This window comes from Micromys minutus (assembly GCF_963924665.1).
Source record: "Micromys minutus genome assembly, chromosome: 8".
NCBI lineage: Eukaryota > Metazoa > Chordata > Mammalia > Rodentia > Muridae > Micromys > Micromys minutus.
Window position 1 is genome coordinate 49,546,889 of NC_137977.1, and position 12,309 is coordinate 49,559,197.

General features: G+C 44.2%; 1 protein-coding gene across 1 annotated transcript; it reads right to left on the bottom strand.

The window, feature by feature from the left end:
• Positions 1-366: 366 nt before the first annotated feature.
• LOC308423454 (high mobility group protein B1-like) lies at positions 367-1,301 on the bottom strand (the record flags this gene model as incomplete). The annotated part of the gene is given in 3 exon segments (XM_080920141.1): positions 367-762; positions 765-779; positions 782-1,301. Coding segments are annotated over 3 exon segments (642 nt in total). The 3' UTR covers positions 367-655.
• Between the last annotated feature and the right edge of the window lie 11,008 nt (positions 1,302-12,309).

Here is a 12,309-nt window from a genome sequence, read left to right on the forward strand (position 1 = left end):
AGTTAACACATATGTTAGTTAGTCCCATTTAGCCATTTCGTTATACACATCTTTCAGACTAACATGCGGTATATCGTAATTATATAAAATTTCTGTAAATTAAAATATTGTTAATTCTTTCTTGTTTTTTTAATAAAAAAAATTGTATTTACTTAGAAGCATTCAGAATGTCAACAAAACAGCCGCAATTTCTTTTTTTTTTTTTTTTTTTGCAATTACAGAGTGGTATTCAGTTAACAGAACAATTATCTTCTTATAAGTTGCATCAGAGACAACTGAAGATGAAAAATAAAACCCAAAAGAAAACCAAAAGAAAAAAAAAACGGAAAAAAAAAGAAAAAAAAAAAAACTACTGTCCCCATATATAACTAATTTGTGCTGTGCACCAACAAGAACCTGCTTTAAATTTCCATGCCAATTTACAACCCCCAGACTGTACCAGGCAAGGTTAGTGGCTATTGAAAATACCACCAGGACAGGGCTATCTAAAGACACATTCAGTAGTGTGTTAACTATACAAAAAAAGACACTGTACAGTTTAAAAACAAATCTTACACAGCCTTACATTTCAATTTTTTTCTTTAAAAGGAGTGAGTTGTGTACAGGGGGGTTAAATGCTTTATAGACAAGGAAAAAAAACTGCGCTAGAACCAACTTATTCATCATCATCATCTTCTTCTTCATCTTCGTCTTCCTCTTCTTCCTCCTCTTCCTCATCCTCTTCATCCTCCTCATCATCTTTCTCTTCCTTCTTTTTCTTGTTCTTTCAGCCTTGACCACCCCTTTTTCGCTGCATCAGGTTTTCCTTTAGCTCTGTAGGCAGCAATATCCTTCTCGTACTTCTCCTTCAGCTTGGCGGCCTTCTTCTCATAGGGCTGCTTATCATCCGCGGGAGTGTTGTTCCACATCTCCCCTAGTTTCTTTGCAACATCACCAATGGATAAGCCAGGATGCTCGCCTTTGATTTTTGGGCGGTACTCAGAACAGAACAAGAAGAAGGCCAAAGGAGGCCTCTTGGGTGCATTGGGGTCCTTGAACTTCTTTTTGGTCTCCCCTTTTGGGGGGATGTAGGTTTTCATTTCTCTTTCATAACGAGCCTTGTCAGCCTTTGCCAGATCTTCAAATTTCCCCTTCTCTTTAGCAGACATGGGCTTCCACCTCTCTGAGCACTTCTTGGAGAACTCTGAGAAGTTGACAGAAGCATCCGGGTGCTTCTTCTTGTGCTCCTTCCGGCAGGTTTGCACAAAGAATGCATATGAGGACATCTTGCCTCTCGGCTTCTTAGGATCTCCTTTGCCCATGTTTAGTTGATTTTCCTCCGCAAGGAACAGAGTCGCCCAGTGCCCGTCCGGTTCTCGCTTGCCCTGGCTCTGTCTCTATGGAGCTCAATGTACTGCCTAATTCTTTCTTGTTAACAAGATGTCTCATATCAGGTAAAGATCCTTCTCAACAGCCCCAAGCTTGAGTTAAATCCCCAGAACCCACGTGGTTCAAGGCAAAAAGTGACTCTTGCATGTTGTCCTGATCTCCATGGGCCTGCACACATACACACTAAATAAATAAATGTCCTTTAAGGGGGAAATCTTTTAAAATTAAAAAAAAATCCTTTCTGGAGAAAGAGGAGGGGGATGGAGAAGGATACAGAAAGACAGACACAGACAGAGAGAGAGAATGTCCTAGGATGGCAACATTTCCTACTACAAATCTCATCCAGGAAGTTGGCAAATGTGCTATTAAAGGATTTGAAGTAGATGAGAGAACAGGCAAACAAACCAGGGGAAAAATCTCAGCCCATTAGGAATTAAGAGACTCCTTTAGCACCCAGTTGCAGGGTGGCACCCCTGCTCCCACCTCTGCTAAGTTAGACCTTTATGTAGAAATCAGTATTTTAAGTGTTTGTATCTTTAGATGATGGTTTGATGTCTAAAGAGGTTATTCACTTTTTAAAATGGATTATACAGAGCATTAGTTTAAGGTATGTTTATTTGATCAATGCCCAACTTTTTTAGTACAAGGATGCAAAGATATCGAGGGCTGCTGTTGTTTACTTATATTGGGTAACAGACCTGATGTTAAACATGACCCTTGCAACTGCTCCCTCAGCTTTTCCAGTCGAGGTACTTTGATGCTAAAATAAATATCAGTATAGCTCTGTGTTGAAAAAACAAGAGTTTTATGGAAGGATTTCACCCTGTCAAGTAGTTTTTTTCCCAAACAGCTTAAAACTCTTTTTGAAAGAAATACTTAGAGATCTACAGTAAATTCCTAGAAGTGGCATGAACTGAGACAATCACTTTAAATGACAACAGTCTCTGATTCTCTCATGGCCTCTGTCCCTTACTTCTGCCTTTTTAGTCTGAAAATGAGTTGCAGAGAAAAGCTAAATGTATAATTAGAAATGGAAAGTAACACCTTTCCACTGACAGAAACCATGTGGAACTGGAAATGAAATTTATTTTTTGAGAAAGACAATGCTGAAGGCTTTCCAAGATATGAGGTCATTTGTTAACCATTTACTCATCAGAATAACTTTATTTTAAAAAGGATTTCTTTTAAAGCCAGGTGGTAGTAATCACCCCCTTTAATCCCAGGGCTCTGGAGGCAGAGGCAAGCTGATCTCTGAGTTCTAGGCAATCCTGGTTTACATGGTCTACAGAGCAAGTTCCTGGACAGTCAGGGCTACACAAAGAAACCCTGTCTCAAAGGGGGGGAGGTTTGTTTCATTTCATTTCAGTGTGTCAGTGTTTTGGCTGCCTGCATGCAAGCACACATGTGCCTGGTGCTGGAAGAGGCAGGAAATGGGTATCATGTCCTCCAGAGTCACAGATAGCTGAGAGGCATCATGTGTACTGAGAGCCAATCCTGGTCCTTTACTAGGGCAATGAGTGCTCTTAACTGCTGAACCAACTCTCCAGTCCCCAGAAATAGCTTTTTAAGGCCAGAAGTCCCAAAACCATTTAGATTCAGAATCAAGACACTTAAAAAGCCCACAGAAAGTAAGCCTAATCCTTTAGAGCCTATTTTGCCTCACTCCTAAGGCTAGTTAGATAGCACACATTGGCCTGGATGGGTAAAAGAAATGAAAATTTAGTGTTGGTTGGAGGGAGGTAAGAATGAAGAAGTGTATTGTAAGAGGAATTAGGAGAAGGTGAGTGTGGTCAAAATATATTGTACAAAATTTTCAAAAAATTGATTAAAAATTTTGTTATAAAAAATTAAAAATATAAAGAAACTTAAAGATTCAATTTCCATAATAGTTAACCCATGCCAATAAAGTTTTAAATACGGGGGACCTTGGAGAACCTCAAGGCCCTTCATCAACTATCTGGCGAATAGTAAGGAAAGACAAAAATGCTGGTCCCTGCCCATTTTGACCTTGAGATTTAAGGTCATTGACTAAACATTTCAGCCTCCTAAGCCGATGGTTTTTAAGTTCTCCTGATGAATAGACGGCCACACCAAAAAGAGCAAAAGGTTAAAATAGTCTATTGTTTTATAAATGGGATCTGGATAATTCTTTGTTGTTTTTACATTAAAACAGGGAGAAAGGCAGACAGACAGACAGAGAAACATACACGGTGGGAGGGAGGAGATCACTTACTGAAAATACAAGGTCCATGAGACAAGAACCACCTCCAGACTGCTGCCTGTTCTGTCCACAGCATGTGTGTGCTTACACACTTCTGCCCACAGCATGTGTGTGCTTGTACACTTCTGCCCACAGCATGTGTGTGCTTACACACTTCTGCCCACAGCATGTGTGTGCTTGTACACTTCTGCCCACAGCATGTGTGTGCTTACACACTTCTGCCCACAGCATGTGTGTGCTTACACACTTCTGCTCACAGCATGTGTGTGCTTACACACTTCTGCAGTTCTTTGTTCCCAATGCCCAAACACTCTGCCACTTCAACCCCTTTGAGGGGGTTTCCTAATGTGTGCACTATGAGGGGGAACACAGTGCTCCTGTTTCCAGTCCTAGCAGCAATCTAGGACTCTGATACATGCACTAGGACACACACACACACACACATGCACGCACAGCTAGCTTTTGTAAAGGTGACAAAATATTAAGGGGTTAGATAGGAGTTACTCTTAGTGGAAGCAACCTAAATACAGCATAAGCAAAGGCTTGCTCAGCAGCCTGTGGCAAGATCCTAGCTCCTTCCTCTGCTTTGTTCTCCCTCCATGGTTTGTGCTTTGGCTTTCCTATAGTTCTGTCTGCTGCCTGGTTTAGTCCATTGAAGTTCTTGCCCTCTGAAGTTAGTGTAAGGCAGCTTCTGTTACTTACAAACAAAACCACTAGTAGACTTATAGTAGACACTCGACTATTTCTCAGGTGGAAAACTGGGCTAAGGAGATCAATTCCCTATCATAACGCTATGTCTATCACTACAATTTCCACTCTTTGACCCAGTTCCAATTACATTCCGCATAAGTTATCATACTTTTTTTAAAAATGCAAGATCTTCTCGATACAAGAGTCAAGTAAAAAACCAAACCAAAAAAACTTTAAAAATATAAACTAAGCTTGATATTATTTCCCCTGGTGTGCTGTCTGTCTGTCTTAACTCTGAATGACTAAGAGAGAGAGAGAGAGAGAGAGAGAGAGAGAGAGAGAGAGAGAGAGAGAGTTGGAATATCTATTGTCCGGGCAGTTGAAGCCAGAAAGAAGGAGTATGAAAGAGAGATAAATGTTTTCCAAGGGAGCATCTGAAGATGTGCCAAGAGTATGGATGGGGATGGGGAGACCTGGAGGAAGAGAAAGGGAGGGGAAACAAAAAGTACTAACACACACACACACACACACACACATGTGCTTTCACTGGCTCTATCAAATCAGGACAGATCATTTGATCTGTAGATCCTTAAAAAATCTTCACCCAACCCTCGCCTGTATCCTCGATAAGGGGTCTCCTTGCCTGTTAAAAGACTCTGAACAGGGCATGTCACAAACCCCTCTCGTTTAATGTAAGACTTGGTGTTCAGAATGTCTCTAAGAATTTACTGTCTTGCTATCAATTTACACCAAGAGAAAGAATTTACCAGAGTGTGTCCTGCTGGTTTGTGCTCACACAAACCCCCAAACTAGGTTACCCCAGATTTAAAATCCACTGAACCAACTCAAGTGGGGAAGAAAGGAAAGGCCATTTTCTGAAAACTGCTTGCTCAGTGGAAGGATTCAGCCCTAGCTACCCCTCACCCCCGCCCTCCCCACTGCTACCACAGTCGGATCTCCAGGGATCTGACGCTCAGCCCTATCCAAATAAAACCCGAAGAACACTTCCCAGGAAAGATCAGTAATACTTAAAAGTGGTTTCTAAAAGATTTGGGGAGAAATGAAATACTAGAGGAGTGCTTAATTTGACTCGGATGTGCAGAACGTGATTTCTATAAAAATGAATTATAAAAAATAAGTTCAAATTGTAATGAAAATCCATATATGTGTCTTTCTGTGGACCAATAAGTGATATGAAGCCTGTGTATTGGCTTCCGTGCTTGTCTAGTGTAGATAGGAAGACAAAAGCATTGGGTCAATGGATTCATCAAACCATGTCCTCGCTGTAGCATCTCAGATGCAGCTCTGACTGCACTGGCCCTTTAGCACTCCCCCATCCTGGGGACAAGGGTATTTCTTTCTCGGGAGGACAAACAGTCGTCCCTCAGAGCTAGACCGGAGTCCCGGGCCACCCACATCCCTGGCAGCTGCAGAGATTCAGGAACTTGTTGCTGGGAGTCCGCCTCTCCCTCTCCGGTCAGGCGTGGGTGGGGACAGCTGCCCCCTTATCCCCCAGTGCCCGAGAACCGGCCCCAGGGGTGTGGAGAGCTCTCCTTGGTCCGGAGCACCGCGCCTAACCCGTCCTCCGGTTGAGGTCGCGGGTGGAGGGCACCCCAGGGCCTAGCCACTCTCCTGCCTTCCCTGCAGCCTCCCCACCCCCATTCGGCCCTGGAATCGATAGTGGGCGCTGATTTTTCACAATTGCAGCTGTCTGATTCATCAGTGAATAATTAAATCAGAGGCAGCCAGGCCTGCCTGGCGTCGAAGTATAGAGGGCCCCTCCTAGATCCGTTCAAACTGGGAGTCGGTGGGAAGCTGTGAGGACGGCCAGAGGGCAGGCCTCTGCCTGCGCCTAGGCTGGGAGAGCTGCCTGGAGGGGGCGCCTTTCTGGGTGTGCTGGGGAAGGTGAGGGAAAGTTGGGCACTCCGCAGAGGCCTCGCTCGGGCTCGACAGTCCCTTCCTTTTGGTTGCAGGTTGCAGATCCAAATCAAAACACTCAGGTCCCACGCTCGGAGCTGCGGCCGTGTTTTGTGCAGACCGAAGGGACAGGAAATCCACCCTCTGAAGGCCAGTTGTCTTTGAGGAAGATAGAAGCGCCTAGAAACCGCATTGATTTAGACATCAATCCTGACCTCCTCCCTCCTCCCTCCCCCTCCTCCCCACTGGCTGGGCCGCGCCGCCCCCTGCTCGTGAAGGAAACCTTCACCAGCCAGAGTGGACTGTCTGGCAATCAGACCGGCTCACTGAAGCCCCTACAGACTGCACATCAACCCCCGACAGCCTGCATGCCTGCCCCCAGGGACTCGAACCTACCTCCACAGCGTCAACCCGGCACCCACTGTCTCCACGTCCACTCTGCCTTCATGACCTGCACACCAGTCACCCCCACAACCTTGATACCAGCCTCAAGGACATTCGGCCTCCGACCACCTGGCGGCCATGCCCAGGGAGGGACTCGGTGTCCAGTCCCTATGGTATCTGAAGAATATGCGGGGCTTCTTAAGTTCTGGCACCCAGCCTGTCTCCTGCACACTCGGGCCTCCATACCAACCCCCAGGGCCTCGACACCCGCCTCGTTGATCTGCAACCTCACCCGCACTGTCTGGACTCACTCCCAGCGATCTCGATCACCACCTCTAGCCTACTCCCTAGGCCTCCGCGCTTGGCCCGCCCAAACAGTCGGCTCCAAGTCGGACGTTTCCCGGTGCAAACGCTACGTCCTTGGGGCCAACAGGTCTCCCAGGCCCCCCCAGTTCGCAGGGTGGCCGGTTGATTCGCTCAGCCCGGGCTCTGAAGGTCTTCGGAGCTCAGTTTCCTTCTCGGCATTCTTACCGATTAAGTCCGGCCAGGAAGCACTCCGGTTCACAGTGCAAGTCCGGCTTCTAGAATGACCACAACCCCCTGGTCACCTGCAAACGAGCGGGCCGCCAGTGTTGATTTCAAATGACAAGCGTTTGCAAGCAAAACGATGCAGAATTCTTAAGGTGACATCGAGACATTTTTGCGGTCATGAAATTCTCCTAAAACAACCTCAAAGTGCTTTGTGCCTTTTACTAGGGTTAGCTCTAAAGATAACTCAGGATGATTTGGTTTTTTTAATTTCTTTGAGAGCAACGAGTCAAAACGTCTTTAAAATTGTACGATTTTAATAAACGGAACGAATTCAAATAAATATTCCTAGACTCCTCTGTTTTATTAGTTTCCGAATAAAAATTTTTTAATCGAAAATTCTGTTTCTCCAGTTTCAATTCTGGCCAGTGTCTAAAATACTTTAAGCTAAAAAAGCTTCTCCCGTGGTTACCTACACAACTGAAAACTAGCTTAAACTCTCGTCTTTATTAAGAAAGCACTAGGTATCCGCAGTAATGAATAAACAATGCTAAGCCCTCAAAACGTGTTCTTTGAAGAACAAATAAATGGCGGTTTTCAGAGAACAATAAATAAAGCAGTAATGCTGTACTCAGTGTCTCCGGGCAACTTAAAAACTGTTCCATTTTCAAGGAGCTAAATTTGTCCTTTTTACAACCAACTGCAACTTTTGCCTTTCTTTAGAAAAGACAACAAAAAGATTTCACGGGCAACTTGACCGGGACAAAGGGACCTCACGCCCCGTCTCCTTTTGTAAGGTGACAACTGACCAAAAAGGAAAACTTTATCTTCAGCCCACTTGGGTAGTACATCTGGAAAACCCTCTTTAAGGAGGAGGTGCAAGGGAAGTTACTTACTTACCCCAAAGTGACTTTGAGGCCGAGGTGACAGGTAATCCTAAAAGGGGAACAGAAAACCTAAGCGGTTGGATTGGGGAACTTGAAATTCATGTGGTCTGGTTGGGGGAATTCCTCGCTTTAATCGATTCAAGTTGCTTATTTAAAAGTTTCACATGGTTTTAGAGAAAAGTGACCTTCTCCACGCTTCTCTTCCCTGCCCAAAGAAGTCCTTTAATTAGAACCCTCAACTTCCTCCATAGACTTCATTGTTATCTTTACTTTTCCCCCTAGGGGGAAAGTGTTTCTCTTAGAAGCTTCGGAAATGTTGGTAGCCTAAAAAAATCAGACCCGGAAAGGGTGTGGGCTGGAATTCTGGATATTTTGGCAAAGTCTATACTGTCAAGATTGGGCTATGGTCTGTCCAGCTCAGAGGCTCCACTACCCACTGTCAACTAAAACAGGGAAGAGAGACAGAGCTAGACCAACGGGGCACAGCTGGGCACCAAACTTCAGCAGTCTCCAATCTATGAGAGTAGAGAGGGATTAGGGTTAGCCGACCTAGTTCCTGGATTTCTATAAAACTAAGCAGGTAGACCCACTGGTTGGTTGGCTGCCCTTCCAGCCCACTCTCAAGCATAACCCCACCTCCCCCACCCATCCAACTCCACCTTCTAGTCACAGAGTTGAGCTTGTGGCTCCAAGAAAATGTTTCTCCTGAAGCAGGCTTTCACAGCTTCATTCCCACTCCCATCCACCCTCCCCAAAAAGACCAGATAAGCTGGGGGTAAGGGGGAGAAAAAAACAAAAACAACAACAACTCCCCTTCGCCAGCTCTCTTTATCCCTAAGCAAACTGTCTTTTGCCAGCCGCACATAGTCAGGGGCAGACTTTCTGAAGGATCTGCTTGCCTAGAGTTTACTTTTCACATGATTCCTAAGAAGGGGCAGGAGTTTGTCTTACTGAAGAACTGATTTGGCCTCAGCCAACAGAAAAACATTTTTAAATGATGCCTTTGTTTGTTTTTGTTTGTTTGTCTGTTTAAATTTTCCTAGACTCAGCAGGACATTTGAAAAGCGTTGGTGGATTTTTCAGGCTGAGAAGCTAGAGGGACTTGGCCTGTGCTTAGTTTTAGTTTTCTCCTTCCTGAGTTCAACCAGCCCCAAGCTTTCAGACGCAAGAAAATTGAAGCTAATGGAGATATCAAACAGAGCCACAATTCCGAAAGCTCCCTCACTGCTACAAACACCCACTACGCATCTGCACATGTAATCACAGAGCCTCAGCCCCGGGTCTTTATTACACGGGACTCTGAGAAAGGGAAGAAAATTTTCCGTCGTTAAAGGGAAACCTCGATTATCACCGCTATTATTGGTTTACAGCAACACAAGACATTTCTTTCTCTTCTTGAAATTCCCCCACAATATTAAAACAGCGTTTGTTGTAGGATTTATATAAATGCTTGAGGCCTTACTGGAAAACCATTACCATTCAATGGCTGGAAAATTGCTCTCCTTCCTTTAAAAAAAAAAAAAAAAGAAAGAAAGAAAGAAAGAAAGAAGAAAGGGAGGAAAAGAAAGGCTGGGGAAACAGCAGCAGCAGCCATACAGAGACAACAAAAACTTTCTCCTGCACAATCCTCCCTCGAACAATGACAAAGAAATGATATTGACTTACCCAGGAATGGATGATGTGTTTGATAAGGGGGGTACTTTGTGGTGTGTGTGTGTGTGTGTGTGTGTGTGTGTGTGTGTGTGTGTGATGATTTTTGTCCCGGAGCTACACAGACAGCTGCAATTCATGGGCGATGCTGATTCCCAGAAAGGCTATAGATTGGCATGGGGTCTGCAGCTCACAGACCCTGATCAATACCCCTACACTCACACGCCAGATGGTTTGGGGAAGGGCAAAAATAAAATAGCCCAAAACATCATCCCACCCCACCCCCTTTGGTACTGTTCAGATAAGCCTAGCTGTAGCTCAAATATGTTGGGGCCAATATAAAACCTGGATATATTCTGAGTGTTTTGGTGTTTTTTTTTTTTTCCTCTAACCCAGCTATAGCTACTCTTGGTGGGGTTGTTTGTTTGTTTGTTTGTCTGTCTGCTTGTTTTGTTTTGTTTTAAAACAAAGCCTCCGGTATCTTATCCAGATTGTATTGACGTAGGGGTGTTTGTATTTTTTTGTGAATAATTTATGGAATTCCTGTTTTAACTGAATCTCCCCGGTTTTAACATGAAAAAGATACAAATGAAAAACTGTCAGTAAATATTTTTCAGTATTTTCTTGAAATTTCTAACTTAAGCTCAGATTTTTTTTCCTTCTACCATGAAAAAAAAATCTAGCTGTCGAACACTTTAGGTGTACTTCCAGTTTTGAATGTAAAGGACATCTAACCTGCAGGCGTGATGTACTGAGAAGTGGATCTCCAGGTCCTGGAACGGTGTCTGACACAGTTCCTTGAATTCTAACAGGAACATGGCTATCTTGGCACTACATTTCCATAGACTATTTGTGAGTCAAATGCTGGAGAAGGAGGGAGAGTGGCATATAAGTTCAGGGTAAAAGGCAAACCCCTGACCCAAAGAACTTGTTAAGCTTAAGGCAGAGCATGGGGCTAAACAAGAGATGATTTAAAAGCTGCCCTTCCCTTTTGTTTTATTAAAGACCTAATGAGAATGAAACACCAAAGCATTACAATTTTTCATTAGTATTGCTACAACTAAAATCATATAAGGGGGAGATAAGCAATGTTCCCTTTTTAGAAAGGAAGGGAAGGGGGCATGTAAAATCCAAATCAGTAAAAATTAAAGTGCTAAGTAAACAAACCCTTTCAGTTCCCTTTTAATTAGGTTCTGAGTTGGAATATAGAACATCAAAGCTATTTTAAAAGCATCGTGGAAAAAAAAATCTGCTCTAATTTAACCCAATGAAATTATGTACAAAGAAGCCCAATGCGATTTCATGATTTTCCTGAGATCGTCAATATTGATTGAGAGGTGGGGGGGGGGGGGAGGGAGGGAGGAAGGGAGGAGGGGGGAAGGAGGAAGCCAGGCATGGGGGAAAATGCAACTCACCTTGCTGCTCTCAGCAAGGAAATGTAATTCCCAGGAGCAGAGTTATCTTGGTGGTCTGGCAAATTAGTTTAGCTTTTTGAAAAAATTATTTAAGTGGAATTTATATGTTTAGGGTTCTGTTTGTACGAAGCTCCAGCCTAGGGGTGACTGATTACTCCTTGAAGCCTGATGCCAGGACAACAGCAACTCTAAGTCACCTCCAGCACTAGAATCTATCAGGGACACCTTTCCCTGCCCTGACTTGCCCTGTTGTTTGGGGTTCTGTGACTGAGCCCTAGGGGACCAAATCAGGTTACTGTCTGGAGAACTTTTGTTTGACAAGGTGTGTATTTCAGACATTAGCTAATTCAAATTAGCTAATTCAAATTCTCCTGTGTCCAGCCACCACAAATACAGTGAAGGATGCAAAAGGGGACTAAAGCAGAAACATGATTTCACCTGTCTCTTTTATAACAATGAAGATACAAAGATGCGAACAGCTAGGGAAGTAGAGGTCTGGGGAAGAACAGGGGTGTGCTCCTTTCTTACCCACGCTTTGGTGTCACAGAGGATGCTATTTGAAAGAGTAATTGACAACATGTTGGCCAAAGTTCAATGAAGTTAATCTATGAATAACATCACCATACATTCGTGGGTGGTAGTGGGGTGTGTCTGTGGCTGGAAAAGAGAGCAGAACAGCAGGAAAGGTCATTTCGAGAAGAACTGTTCTCCAAGTGAATCAAACCATTCTCTAGTCCCAAGAAGGCACATACAGTATTGTGGGTTGTCCTTGTTTTCTTATCAGGTTTTCTCTAACAGCTGGAAATGGTCGGAGGGGGGCTGTCTTAAGAAGACCCCCTGCTCTTCTTTTGACAGCTGATCAAAAGAAAATAGGTCACGCTTCTCAAACTTATGTCCACCCTGTCCTTAATTACTGTCTCTTTAAACAAAGGCAACATCTGCGCAACCTCAGCTAGCTTGAATCTTCGGAGGCAAACGGAGCGCAACCTGCTTTGGAAGAATCTATTACTTTTATGGCTTTCAATGCAGAGTGTTGGTCTCTCTGGCTGTCTTCAACCACCCCTCAACCCCCACACAGTTCGCGGAAATCTCCTCCACTCCGACCTCCCGACCTGGGTTTGTCAAACAACGGTAATTCTAGGAAGACGGGTGTACTTTTGAAAGCTACTGCTTTCGGGAGCGTTCTCCCAGGTAGTCAATGCCCCAGGCTCGGATCGGAGAATGTAAATACCGGCGAAAGCTACGGTTA